Source organism: Enoplosus armatus, chromosome 13 (genome assembly GCF_043641665.1).
Source record: "Enoplosus armatus isolate fEnoArm2 chromosome 13, fEnoArm2.hap1, whole genome shotgun sequence".
Classification (NCBI taxonomy): Eukaryota; Metazoa; Chordata; class Actinopteri; order Centrarchiformes; family Enoplosidae; genus Enoplosus; species Enoplosus armatus.
In genome coordinates, this window is record NC_092192.1 from 3,944,168 (window position 1) to 3,959,517 (window position 15,350).

Genomic DNA, 15,350 nt, shown 5'->3' on the forward strand with positions numbered 1-15,350 from the left:
ATTATGAACTAATTGAAATGCCCAGTAATAGTATTTTCAGATAGTAATATGTGTAGTCATCTCTTGCAATAGTGATGTTACAACAAAAGATAACCAATCCCCAAAAGGAGTTCTGCACATAAAACATTTAAAAGATTAGCATAATCCTGCCTAAGATGCTGTACATCCCAACAAGGCACGGCAAGGGTGTTTCATGTCGTGCATGTTAGTAATTACACGAGGAACACCAGTGCAAACAACAGTATCCATAAGGATTTGGTTTAAAACACATAACAGATTAGAGCGTTGGGTTTTGAGCGCATGAGTGGGGTGCGGGAGTGGATTATGTGTTATGAGAGCATGGGAGTGGAGTGGAGTATCATTGAACTGTGATTGAATATCCTTTTCAAATTGCCTACACGGTTTATGGTTTAAAAAAAAAAAAAATGAACTCAGTGTAATTCTGGATCAGCCATATTTGGAGTGTAGAGCAATGCCTTGTGTTTGGAGAGACAAATTCCTGTTTCTCCTCTCATATGCTTTGTTGTCTATGTGGGAGTGTGAAATAGCATCCAAAAATACAAAATGTGCTCGTGTGTAACTGGTGTCAAACAGCCACGATGCATTCACCATGAGAGGCCCCTGATTGTGTCAAAGCACATGTTACACTTCCAAAAAATGACCATGTTTTAAAGGTGTACAATGGTTATCATTTGTCATACAATGGTTACAGAGTGTCAGCAGAGATCACAGACATATGCAGAATATCTGAATATTAGGTGATGACAGGAGGAAAAGACGAAATGGTCTGATAATAAAGTGATTCTTTACACTTGAACTCTTCAGACTTTTTCCCTTCCCTTCATTTGTTGTGCCAGAAATCCCAGAAAAAAAGAAATCAGTTTGGATATTTACAATAGACGCTGTCTGTGCTGATATCTCACTCACAAGGAGGGTTGAACGATATGCAAAAAAAAACAAAAACATATTGCGATTGTGATATGAGTCACCATTTTAGTGGGAATTGTCATTTTTACCTTCATCAAAAAGTTTGAATATTGCACTTGGCCTTATTGCGATTTCGATAATATTAACTATTCAGCCCTACTCACAAGTATTTTCATAGTCTTTACCACAAACAAGCACACCCTGACCTTCAGCCTTACTAAAAATTATTCTGAAAATTCAAGGTAAGCCTGATTGAAACCACTGCCCGCAGCTTTACAACAGCTATCTACAGCAAAGAGTGGATGGATTTACTTCCTTTTAGTAAGACTGGAGGAGGTTTTAGTTGCCACAGCATACAGTGGCTTTTAGAGTAGCTGTAGAGCAGACGTTTGTGTCAAACTCCATAACTGTTTTTTTTTTTTTTAGGTGTTGTCTGTTCTCTCTCAGCAACGGAGGATTTAAAGCAAAGTTTGGCCATTTTCACATAGAAAATGCATCAAGGCAAAAAAAAAAAAAAAAAAAGAAGTGAAGCTATGACCGTCACTGGTTACAGAGAGAGAGAGCTCGAGGCAGAAAGCTTTCTGCTCTGCTTGCTCTTGAAGTGGCGGATAAGGAGTTTCTGTCTGAACACCGGATGTTGTTTGCTGTGCTGGGGAGAATACAGCACCGGCCGTTTAATCATCTCATAGCAGTGCCTGTCTTATTGACAGTGGAGCATTTTGACTGCCTTGTCCAGCTCGTAGGCAGTAAACCTGTGTAACGGGCCAACCACATCACTGTGAACGCTGGGAATTTATAGTGCTGCTAAAGTTTCCCGCGTGTTCTTGTATACGTTACGCTGAAATAGGCTCAGGTACATTCAGGAGAGCGCCTCCATTGTCACCATATAGTCACCACCATAAAATGAGGAAACGTCTACACACACATCAGGGTCGTTGGAAGCCGCAAGAACTGTTTGTATATTTTGGTAATCTCGTGGTACCTGGACAGCTGTGTCCTTGCTAACATTGCGACCACTCACCCATTTCTGTCTAACGGACGTGTCTGCCAGCCTCAACTCTGGATGCTGCCTTTAGCATTGGCACCAGAAGACAGCAAGAGGGCTTGAACAGTGTAAGAGCCAGCAGGCTAATCTGGCAATGAATCTTGGATCACAGTGTCTCTGTGCAATATATTTCTCCATTCCCTCAGCTCAGTTGGACAATGAAAGGCTTAACTGTAAGAGATGTCCACACGTTTGTAGCTCACCCTGTTGCCATTTTTGAGAAGTGGTTTAATTCCTGTTTTGGAACAGCACTTTGTCTCATTACAGCGTATGTAAACCGATGCTTAAAAGCCATTGATTTGTCTGCTCTGAAAGCTCTGCACCAGCAGTAGCATTGCCAAATTGTTGGCCCATTAGTGGTGGGGCCTAAGGGTGATGATGTTGGTGGGTCCATACAAAACTTTGGTCCACAGCAAGATATCATGACTAGTAATCAAACTGTGAAAGTATGATACCTAAAGTATACTGATGACCCCTGAGCTGTCGTCTAACCCCCTCATCGGGTCAAAATCTTCTCTTTAGACCTGAGTTCAGTCACTTCGAGGGATCAAATCCTTCTCACTGCACAAGCAACCATTACAAAGATCTTTGCATATTAAACCTGCAATAAAAGATATTTTTGGCCACTTGGGGGCAGTGGAAACAAGCTGTAAACACAACACTGACATATTATCACCTTATAAAGTTTTTTGTGGCAAACAGTTGCCTATTTTCAGATCCAGCAGTAAAAGATCATTATCAGCATTCATCTGGAGTTTTGTTTCTGGCCACTTGGTGAATGTGGGTCCTTTAATCTCTTTTTTGGTCTCCACCAACTCCTGAGGGAAATATCTAGCTTCTAAATGCTGATGGACCACATGACAGCTCACATCATCTTGATAGCCCCCTGGTGGCTGGTTGCAGTATAGGTCATAAACCGTGCCCCGTTAACTGCTAACTGTATCTGTCAGCCGGTTGGTGCTGAGCAGGTAGTTTACAGTGATGTTTTAGAGCTTTGTCTCTGAAAACAGATGCCTACTTCAGCTGAAAATTATGCTGATGAGAGCTGTGAGAGTGGACCAAAACAGACAAGTTGCGAGCCATAAAACGAAATCAATGAGCTAAAAGGTAGTATAAATCTTGAGGGGAACTGTAGTCTTGGGTGATAATTCTCCGTAGGTCACTACGATCGATCACTTTCACATGTTATGTGATCAATTGTTTATCTGAAAATATTGATTATAGCTGCTTTAAGTGCACTGCATGTTTAACAGAGGAGACACATTAAAGGCCCTGAAAACCTCTATCAACGTTTTGGCTATTTTCCGAGATTAAGAGATTTCTGTATTTGTTTTTTTGTTATTTCTCTCTAGTTTAAAGTGGGCGGGACTCCGTTAGAAAAAGGTGATGTCACATATATCCATGCGTCAATCAAAGTTTAGCACCATTTGAATCAAAACATGATGATAACCCTTTTAGATAGATAACAATTTACAATATTTCTCCCAAATTTGAGCTGTTGAAATGCTTTTTTTAGACGTGAATATTTAAAGTTTTCAGGAACATGTTTGTGCAGACTGAATGCCAGTGCCCTGTCAGCCGTGCCCTCCTCTCTTGCATCAGCACAATACTCAGCGCCCCACTGTTCTCTGAGAGGTGTTGATCCGAGGGATCCCACCAGGACATTGGCAGGAGATGCGTTTTGGCTCAGCTTCCTGTTACACACATTTACAGCCTCATATTCTGAACTACCCCACGCATTGTTACAAAGAGCTTCGCTAATGACATGTGGCACAGAAAAAGACCAGTGCTCCTCAAAGCATGTCAGGGTTTTTCATTGTATTGTAAGGAGATAGGCAAAGAGGGAAACACTTGTGGCAGGTAATTAAGGTTTTCCACTTCAAACTGTAAGTTAAGAAATTGGAATTGATTACTGGCTCGGCAGTCTGGTCCAGTCAAAGGTAAAACTCCCCCTTTATCCTGGGATATCACCTGACCTTTTTTTCCTGGTAATATCTCTGTTTCCCTGGTAACCCCTAAGGGACCCCTGAGTAATACCTGGAACCCAGTCAATGCACTTGGTATATTATTGTGTGGGGTTTCTACCTCTGTGCTGCCGGTCTGTTGAATCCAGAAAACAATGACACAGGCAGCGAGCGAGCTTGTGTATACTGTATCTCACTGGATTATTTAGCTCTGCTGCTACATTCATTTAGAGCGACGTTCAGACAGTCACGTCGGAGGTGTCCGGTTATACTGTGCGTTAAATTCAATTAATGGACATCCTCTAGCCAATCTTAATTGAGTTTTTCCCAAGGCAATGGTACAATTAGCTGGAGAATGTTAAGCAAACGCTGCTGCACAGCGGTGTGTTTGTTTATGTAAGTTGATTTCATGTTTGAGCAGATTGATGGAAAGAGGAAAAGGAGGCTCACGGAAGCAGGGAAAGAGAGCAGACCTTAGTCTATGAGGAGCAGATGATGAATGGTGTTATATGGTAATCAATTGTGTTTGTTAGTTTTAAATGTGTCTCTTTGTTGGTATCTGTTGTTTATATGACAGCTTGTTAGAGGAGGAAGGCTAGCCGAGGCTAAATGGATGGTCTGTGAGTGCGAAGTAGAAAAAGACACTGAGTGCTGTAAAGATGTCTGCGCCTGTCAGGTATGCCAACCTTGATACCATCCAGGCAGCCTGAAGTTTGTACTTCCTCCCCTGCTTTCTGTCTTGATACTCTTGTATTCCTGTCAGCCTCTTGGTTTGTCACAGACTTCCCAAAGAGCGTCTTGTTACAGGAGTCAGGGAGGCAGACACAACAGTGGGATGTCCTGAACGTGGATAAACAGCAGAAGAAGAGACAGGACTAAATAGATTTGACAGTAAACCGAGACGGCGGCTGAAGCATGTTGGCATCCCAGATGAAATGGATGCCAAGTCCACAAGTCCAGTGAGACGTCTTGTAAAAGTCATCTGCGATTCATGTAGAGAGAGTCAGTTCCCTGGAGATATCTGATTAGTATCCTGCTGTGGACACTGCTGGACAGATTGTCGAGCACTGTCTCCTGCACACAGTACAAGACTGTGCCGGAGACAGAAGTCTGTGTCTGCAGAGGCTTTTCTTTCTGCCCGTTTTCCTTCTTCATTTTAATACTGTTTCTGAATGTTGAGGATGTTTTGGTGGCGTCAGTGTATAGCGGTGGACGTGTGAACTCACAAAGGTTGTAACAAAGACCACTGATTATCTGAAGCAGCAGCTCTCAGTAGGCAAAATCATAGCTGTCCATTCACATAGGTTGTTCATGTGGTGTTTTCGAGTTGTGTAAACAAGCTACAAACAGCAGAATGCTTAACAAGACATTATTATAATTATTCTACAGCTAGTAAACGTTTAAACCAGCAGTAACAGATTTTTGTTGGCCTCTTGGGGGCAGCGGAAACAAGAACAAAACACAACACCTTTTAAGCTGATATGGCGAACTGGTTGCAGTTGCTTAAAAACACCTCAGGCATCTACAGAGCAACATTATCATTAATTTGGAGTCGTATTTGTGTGCACCTGACGAATGTAATAGCTCTGTTTGTGGTCTCTACCAACTCCTGAGAGAAATATCTGTCTCTTTGGCTGCTAAACACAAGTTGTTATCACTGAAGGATTCTTCAATGGCATTTTTAAAGCCACCTTGTTTGTATTGTAATACTACAAAACTAAACTTGATCAAAGAAAGAAAGAAATTTGAACTACTCTTTCTAGAACTATAAGTATCTCATGTTTAACTTTATAGCTTAGCTTCAGTGTGAAGTAACTTTGTCATAAATGAGATGAAGAAGCTGAGACAGAAAAAACTAATGAATATCAATTTGAAATGGCACAAACCAAATTGAAAGAACTCCCCAATGCCCACATTTCCACTGGTCTGTGCACTTAAAGTAGCTCTTGATAAGCTTGAAGTGGTTAAGCCTCTGTGCATTTGGTCTGCTGATATGGATGGTCTTATACTGTATATGTGGTTAAAAATAAATGCTGATGTACGGGAAAGCCCAGTGCATATTCACGCAATCAGCAACAGCGGGACTGTTGCTGTTAAATTGCATTTCTAAGTCATTCGGCAAAGCAGTGAGAAAAAAAAACAAAAGCCCAGAAATCTCTTTAGGGGCCTGGGCTGCATTTCAGTAAAAGGTAATTCACTCAAGTATGTATTTTTCTCTCTGGAGAGCTTGCAGTGCTCTGTGGAGCGCTGAAGGAATGTGAAAAAAAGACAATTATGAAGAATGTCTGGTAACTGCTACTCCACCACCAACGTAACCACTAACCATGAAGAACTGACTCGATTGATTGATGGTTGATCAGATGGTTGGATTCTGGCAGGGATAAGAAAGGGACTTGGCTTTCAAGGTTGGACGTGGAACTGCAAGCTTGAAGATGTCAAAATCAAAATGTCACCGAATGAGCAGCTATTCAGTCGTTCAACCAACCCACCGGTTAATCAGTCACACAGGAGGCTACATATTCAAAATAACATGCAGTTTCATGCAGTTCACTATAGCGATAAAAGATAAAATGCCTAGAAGACATTAAGGTATAAATCAGTGGTTCCCAGCCTCTGCCTGTGACTCCTCTTCACAGTTTGCATTTGTTTACTGGTTGTGAGCAGTTCATCCAAAGAGTGACCTCACTTGTTTTATCTGAATACGTTTTACAAGCAAAATGATCTGGTAAGATTAAAGAGGAAAGTCTGAAAATTAAACATAATGTGGTGTAGCAGAAATACATTTGTTTCTGCTTTCTGATCGTCTCAAATATCTTGCGAGCTTTTAGATTTGTCTTGTGACCCCCCCAGGTTGGGAACCACTGGTATAAATAAAGGGGGCATTATTGACAGCCTTATTAATTATTACTTATTTTGCACAATTTATAAATAACTAATCCTCTAACAGCGTTTAATATCAAACCATCCACACAGACGAACACAGTGAATGTGTGCTCCTCAGTGGGGAGGCCTGGTGTGGTGTTTGGAAAGAAAACAGGCACACAGGTCATGTGTCAGTTCAGATGTTTATCTTGTCTCTAAAGAACACGGCAAATTAATTTTGATGAGGCTATTAACTCACCATCTACAACGGAGGTGACATCAATCAGCCAATCAGTGACTGGCAGATTTTCAGGACACGCGAGAAGGCAAGAAGAAGAAGAAGAAGAAGAAGAAGAAGAAGAAGTAGCTGCTGTAGACTTTTTATGATATCGACTTTCACAAAATGCTTAACAGGACAGAAAAACTCCTGGGATTTAAAAAATGAATGAAACCCATGGTTGGGAGAGTGACAACATTTCTAGGTAATGATTTTGTTGTCTATATGGATTAATAGCATTTTGGAAATTAAAGCTTTGGTTTTCTCCCAAATGACGTTGATGCCAGAAATGAGACGCATCAGTTGCAAATGCTGCTGGGCAGGAGGGGGAACCCTGGCTCGCAGCCACTCGCTAGCATAGATACCTGCATGTGGTAGACTTTGCAACAAAAGCTGGTTATTATTCCTAAATCCTGTCATTTTCACCGCCGCAGGTCAACAAGACAGAAGACAAGTCCCTGGAGGAGCGAGGACGCATCATGATTTCTCTCAAGTACAACACCCAGAAGTCTTGCCTGGTGGTGGGCATCATTCGCTGCGCTCACCTTGCCGCCATGGACGCCAACGGCTTCTCCGACCCCTACGTCAAAACGTCAGTATGCAAACACACCCAAACAGAAACTGGAGCTTGTTACATCCTAACATATAACAGCACAAGCTTAGCTCCACAGTTTCATGTTTTAATACAACCTTAATACAAGGATACCTCCTGTTTATTATTATTAACTTGGATCTTATTTTCATAGTTTTGGACATAATTTCTACCCGTAATATTAAGACTCACCAAGTTAATTCATGAGATCTGGGAACACGGAGGCGTTAACTGGCAAGAAACACAACAGACAGACAATCAGACAGGCTGAAAAACAATCCCTCAGGTAAAAAAATCACAAACCTGACCTACTGTGCTTACTGTACTTGTGTGTTCACTTTCAGTTTTACCTCTAAATAAAGAGGTTTAGACAAACTGGACTGTCAGCTTGTTTATTGTAGCGTTGTCGCTGTGTTCCCATATCTCGGTAATTACCTTAGTGAGTGTAATGCTATTAAAAACCAATAGAAATGTTGGACTCAGCTGTGAACATTGGACCCAAGATGTGATGAACCAGAAATTTTCATCAACGAATATGTCAGGAAAAGTATAACTTGACTTGAACATCAGCACAAGACAGTGTAGACATGATTGTGAGGTTAGAAAAGTACACAGTTAAGTAGCCTGGAAGTACGGAGACCCACCGTGTTCGAAATTAAATAAATGAATAAGACATAAAGTGAATTATCATATGAATAAATGCACATGAAATATACAGTCATGGCATTGTACATAATCCATTTTCTTTAAACTAAGCTTATTATTTTGGCTGCAACTAACAATTATGTGTGCATTATTATTATTATTATTATTATTATTTGCCTACTAGAGTCCAAGCTGACAACATCTTGTTTTGTCGGAAGTCCAAAACCCAAAGATATTAAGTTTACAAATAGCCACTGATGTCATTGGTGTCGTGCTCATTCAGACCAAAGCAACAGCCAATCACATAACTGGTTCTTCCCTGTTTGTCAGGACTGACGAAGGCATTGTTGTGTGAAAGTGGCATTAAGAAATAATTAGGGAAATGGTGAAAAACAACAACTTTGAAAAAGCACATTTTGAAATAAAAGCTGCCAGAGTGAAATAAAAACAAACCTGCAGCAAACTGTGTTATTCTGAGAAAAAAAGCAGGACAGAATAACATTTCATTATAATGAGGTGAGTTTTAAAAATGTATTGGATTAACTCACAATTTCATGGTTGTATTACACTCATACAATAATTTATTTTGTTTTATTTATTTATTTTATTTTGAAAACTTTGCGTCTCCATATAGAAGAGCGGAAAGTACAGGAAGAAGTGAGTCAACGACAAATACTGGACACATTACATTTCCAGAGTTTCACGCTTTGAATTGAATTGAATTTATCTTGTTGTGGCTACTTTGCAGTAGTAGTAAAACTGTCATGTCCAGAGCCAATAAAAATGTATATACTGTGAAAGAAAGAAGATTTGTGAATTTAAGGAAGCACTTGGGAGTTTTCAGATTACATGATATACAAACGTGTTGACTGCACATAAAGCCACCTGTCGATTGATTACGTCTCTCCTCTCAATGTACATTTCTCTGCAAAACACAGGATGCTCGTAATAATGTGGCTATTTATAGCGCAACGCACTGTAGAAGTGCTGAAATGGATTAGCTGGCAGTGCTGATGTTTTAGCAGAAAAGAGGCAGACTACCTGTGATTATCAGCGGCATGAAAGACACACAGCACAAGAGGCCATCCGCAGGGCTGCAATTTGAAGGAGAGTCCTATTTATCACACCTGAACATTTCCCAAGTCTTTCATCTGGCTGAGCAATGAAAGTGCAATTAATTTCCGACTCCGCTGTGCACACCTCGAGAACAAAAGCGCAACTCGTTTCGGAGGAGAGGGGCTGGCAACAATTTTCCAACAGTTTGAGGTTGAGAAAATCTCCCTGAAGCTTGAAGGACACTCAGGCAGATAATAGATTTACTGACAAGCTCGTGTGAGAGGGAATAAAGGAAATGTATACTCAGACAGATAGACAGGGCTGCGTGCTTTCTCTCCTCCTTTCACCAGCCCATGTCTAGCACAAGTCTATCTGATGCATCAAGTCACAGCTGTCACCTGAACTCTAAATGCTTTGCTCTATTGTGTCGGTAATGTTGGGCACGTTCTTAAAATGCATGTGCCGTACGAATGCAGAACGAAGACACACATTAGTCGAACAAGGTAGTGGAGCACGTCCTGAGACATGACGGAGTAAATGTCCTCTTTAATGGCTCTCCAGTCAATGACAAGTGCATTTCATCAAGCTTACAGGTGGAGATATTCTTAAGAATGGTTTCATTGCACAGCTGCTGAACAAAAGCATAATAATAGAAGCACCGAAATACGATTTAAAACCATTTTCTTGCACAATAGCATCGTTTTGCATCCTAACTTTCGCTCTCTGCTTGTTTTGCCTGGGGGTCAGTAGCCCCATTACATGACAACAATTAGGTTCGCTGCAATATCCTCATCAACAACAATTCCAGCCCCCACTCCCCCAGGGGTAACTTTGTGAGCAATAACCCACTTACCCTCCCTTTAAGTCTGTGTTACCTTGGGAAATTGAAGTGTGCGTGTGGGTCCAGTGAGCTCAAGGAAGGAAACGGATGTGGCGAGCCACTGTAATTGCTCACTGGATTGATATTATACCACATCAGAATGAGCATTATTACCCAAAACTACTCTTTTGCCAAATGGTCAGAGGTGAAACACAACATTCACTACACCACGCAGAGTTTGATATGAGTGCATCCGGCCTTTTGCATCATTTATGAGGGCAGAAGAGAAGCAAATGTCCAACCTTCACACAAACACACACACTGGCTGTACATTCATGAACACCACTGTGTGCACCCTCAGCAACAGTTCACCGCTGACTCATGGACCGCAGTGAAAACACTGGAGCTGACAAGTAACCGCAATGTTACATGTTTTACCTCAACAAGTCAAAATCAAGTCAACGTTTGTTTATATTTCATATTTCACAACAAACACTCAGCTGCCAGTTTATTAGGTACAACTAAACAAGGCAGTTGCAGTCTAATACAACAGTCCTGTGATAAATGTTGAGATTCTGAAGGCTGTAGTTTGTGGTGCTGTTGAACTGCATTGCATTATACTGAGAGATGTTTCTAATATTTTGTCCATACCATTTATATGAGGGCGGATATTTCATTTCACTGTTGGGGGGACAATAAACATAAAAATATCTTTCCTGAAGGGGACGCCAAAAAGTTGTGTTGTAACAGTTAATAATATATGTATACAAAGGAAACCCTAATTACTACTACAATGTTACACAGCGTTAAAAAAAACATACATTTTGTCTATAATTAGTGCTCTCAATCCATATTATATATTGAAAATTGCGTAGTTATAATAATATATTGAGAGGGACTATTCCGGCCCCCCCTGCCCCCCCTTAAATTCAACCCAAACCTCTCTGAAACAGTTGAAATAAAAACTGATCATGCTGAGAGTCTGATTTATTGCAGGACTGTTGCATTAGACTGCATTAGTTTTAGCTAGGTGTCCCTAATGAACTGACAAACGAGTGTAGTATGACCTAGTATACATCCTAAAGGAACACTAAACTGCAAAGATCATAAAAATTCTACCAGAACAAACTCATAAAACCTGATATTGATGGTTTAGGGATTAAAGACTACTTACTGGAGGTCTGAGCTGTTGTGATGCAGCCGGAGTATCGACTGACTTTGGAAATGTGTTATTGTTATGAAGCGAGGTGTCTTCACCTCTGTAATCTCATCAGAAAGGCACTGAAATTAAATTTTGTTTTTAAACTTACCCTGTATTGGACATTAATCTTTGCAGAGAAGAGCTGCTTTGAAAGGTGATGACATAACAGCATCTATGTATTACCAACTGGGAAAAAATGTCTTTAATAAAAGCACAGGTGGAGTCTATTAAAGTCAGATAATATAGTAATGTCATGTAGTGTGGGTAATGTAATATAGCTGTGTGGTGGAATATAAGGCAGTACCACAGCACCCTCTGGAGGACAGAGATGTACAGAATGATGCTTTTACTTTGAATATGAGGATTTACATAGTTGATGAGGGTTTCAAATAATAATAATCATCATGTAGGCATTTAATAAATAAATCCATGTGGATTTGTAGTATTTTCTCCTTGCTGTTCCACTGTTAAGTCCTGATTTAAGTCTTCCTCCCTGCTCTCCTTCAGGTACCTGAAGCCTGACGAGAACAAAAAGTCAAAGCACAAGACTGCTGTGAAGAAGAAGACGCTCAACCCCGAGTTCAACGAGGTATAAATCACGGCTTCTTGCGCTAAAACCTTGCAGCTCCAATTTTGTTTAGTTTTTTTCCCCCTATTTGTCTTTTACCTGAGTTGAGTGTTTGTCCGGTGCTTTTGTGTGCTAAGCAACCTCCATAACCCCGAGACCTACAGAAGCCTTTCAGAGAGGGCTCGGCTGTCAGATGGAAAAGAGGCACATTTTTCTAAATTCATCCTGTGAATGATGACTGAAGCTGTCTGTGGATGTTGATAGAAGATGTCTCAGGTGTCTTTTGGCAGCACTGATACTTTATTTAACCTCATATCTTCTCTCGTCCACTGGAAATCTTTGTTTGATGTTTCCCACCAAAGATTGGTTATCTCCGTCATTCATTAAAGGCCCTGAAAATATATTTTCTCAGTCAGGTTCTCACTATGAGCAACGGGGTCCTGCATGAAAACACATAATCTTCTGCCAACAGTTATTTCAAATGTAGGATTTGTGTTTTTGCCCTTGTTCTTCCCAAAGAATCTCTCATAGCTGGTTTAAAATAGGGACCAGTGCTGTAGTGTGCTGTAACATTGCTTTGATAAAGAAACAGGACTTGTAATCAGCCCTTATTCTCTCATTCAGCTCAGCCTCACAGATGAACTCCTGATTATAAATACTGTTGAAATCAGAAATGCATTGCCAAAGACCCTGAGGAGCCAGCCAGGTTTTACAGAAAGATGCCAAAACATGTTTTTGAGGCTGAACGAGCCCCTCAGTGGTCGTGGCAGGGGGCAGCTTGGCTCGGAGGTACCCAGCCTGTACACGAGCGGACGGCCCCGGCCAAACACTCACACAGGCCAGCGGCTTGACATTTCCTCTGACATTTTTTGTGCCCATATTCCTCCATCACCTCTTGGCCTTTCTGTCAGAGACGAGCAATGTGGACTTCCTCTGTATCATTGATTTCATTAAGGTGGAGCAGCAACCCTGATTGAACTACAGACTGAAATGCAGAATAAATGCTCTTGCTTCACACGGCGCAAATTGATATCAGGGAAAATGCTTGTTTCATTTAGTGGACAGTGTGTTGTATTGATTATACTGTCATTCTGTTCAAGTACTCTGGTATGTATTTCACATTTAATTCCTCTGTGCTCCAATCAAGATACCTCTGACACCTGTAGTACACTGAATGGGTCTATGTGAGTGTCCTGAACTAATAAGACTGTGAGAGTGAGGAAAGGCAACGGCTGCAACAACATCAACCTGCGTGTTATTTTAGGCTTTAACAAAAAAAGAAAATTCAAACTCAATGAGGCATTCAGAATTATGTGAATCAGTTTCACCTGAAAATGAAACAACTGTCAGTTGCATTCAGGTTTGTAATTATATGCAAACCCAACAGCATGCAGAAGAGTTGTTTTATTGTGAGAATAGACTCTCGTTCATGTTTTATATTATGTGAAAAGATGTTATCCTATGTTATCGCACTGGAGAAAGAAGCTTTTATTTTCTGCTGTTCTATTTTCCGTAGGAGTTCTGTTACGACATAAAATATGCAGACCTCACCAAAAAGACCCTGGAGGTGACCGTGTGGGACTACGACATCGGAAAATCCAACGATTTCATAGGTAAGCACAGATGAACCAGTGCCAGGCCTTCATCACAGATGACGACGGTGTGGGACGTGCTTAAATAGCTCATAAATAGCTTAAATAGCAGCATCAGCAGCACCACTGTCCTTCTGTCCAGCTGAGTCTGCCATCTGCCCGGCCCCCTCTCAGGCTGGAGGCGGGGAAACAAACAACCGCTGAGCCATGCTGGGAACTAGCTGGCCTGCCATCGTGTTCTCAATGTCAATTTAAGTATGTTGCACTGATGCCCAAACCTGTTTCAAAGCAGGTAATAAAAAGCTTTCACCGCACTTAAAATCAAGTAAATGCATTTTGTAAAAAATTAAAATAAAACATGAATAAAGGGACACATCAGAAAACAGCGTCTGAGCAATTTGAGCATAAAAGTGACTTTGAAATAGTAGTTTGGTAAAATAATAACTGACTCCTCTTGGAGTCCTGGAAACTCCATAATAACTGACATTATTTGCTGATGAAGACCATGCGATGTGGTGGAAATTCCAGAAAAAGCTAGTAAGTGGCACTTGAGTTGTTTTGCCACAATCTAAATGCGCTAACCTCATGCTCTCATCCCTCAGTGCCTGAAAATAAAGCTGAGTTACCACTTTGTTTAACTTCCAGCTTGACATTAGTGAGTTATTTTGATGTGTTTTTCCCAAACCAATCAGTAGGGAGTGAAAGCTGATCTACTCTCTAAATCATGATCTATGAAGCATTTGTAAATGTTGAGATTCAAAGTTCATACCTGATGGCAGAAACAGCAGTTGAGAAAACAAACATTGGAAGAAGACCCTTAACTTTAGTAAAAGTCAAAATACAAGTCCTGCATTCAAAACTGTACTTAAGTAAAATAAAGAATTACTGCATTGCATTATCATGTAAACACCATTTTAATGTTGTAGTTGCTGTTCTGATAGGACTGATAGTTTCAGAACAGCTACTAAGTGGACCTTGAGGGGAGCAATAGTAAATTATCTATTAACCATTAATTACAACTTATAAACTCTTTGTAAAGGGCGTCTGTCTATCAAAACATCTTTAATGCCATACCTGTTTTCAGCTGTTTTGTGCTGTTGCTAAGACACTATAATGGTCTGCAGTTATCCTTTCGGTCTTTTATAATGTGGCACATTGTACATCTCCTACACATTTTGCTAAGCGTTCAGCACATGACTCATGCTGTCCTTGTGCCTTCCTTCAGGTGGTGTATCTCTGGGTATCAATGCAAACGGAGAGAGGCTCAAACACTGGTTTGACTGCCTTAAAAACAAGGACAAGAAAATTGAGCGCTGGCACACGCTGACGAATGAATTACCTGGTTCATTAAATGACTGAAGACCCGCATCCTGTCGTCCGACCTGTTGGCCCCTGTCCCCTCCCTGGTTGCACCAGATAGGACTCCTGCGTTCATTTTCCTAACTCCTCCCAGCTCTTCTTCTCTGGATTTCTCCTCATGTTGGCCACCGCGACCTGTGACACCTCTTTGGGAATATATGTCCTCTCAACAGGGCTCATTTAAAAATATCCAAAACCTTTTGTTTGCGTTCAGCAACACTTTCATGTACAACAGGGGTTTGCACGGCTGCTCATTTCTTTTTCTTTTAAGAGAAATTCAGTCAATAAAATGAATCACGGGGATGGTAGTGTTGAATTTTAAGCCTCATAATTCTGATTTCGTGTATGATCAGTGAAGATAAAAGGAGCAAATGCTTTCTATTTGATGAGATCTTTTACAGCAGCAGCTAATTAATTGGCCAATGATTCACCGGTCCCTGAA

General features: G+C 40.8%; 1 protein-coding gene across 1 annotated transcript in view; it reads left to right on the top strand.

The window, feature by feature from the left end:
- The window catches only part of doc2b (double C2-like domains, beta), a 96,880-nt gene extending 81,972 nt beyond the window's left edge, over positions 1-14,908 (top strand). The window contains exons 6-9 of the mRNA XM_070917502.1: positions 7,510-7,667; positions 11,897-11,978; positions 13,474-13,570; positions 14,775-14,908. Of these exons, the coding sequence (XP_070773603.1) occupies positions 7,510-7,667; positions 11,897-11,978; positions 13,474-13,570; positions 14,775-14,908 (471 nt within the window). The remainder of the gene's footprint in view (positions 1-7,509; positions 7,668-11,896; positions 11,979-13,473; positions 13,571-14,774) is intronic.
- The last annotated feature ends 442 nt before the right edge of the window (positions 14,909-15,350 follow it).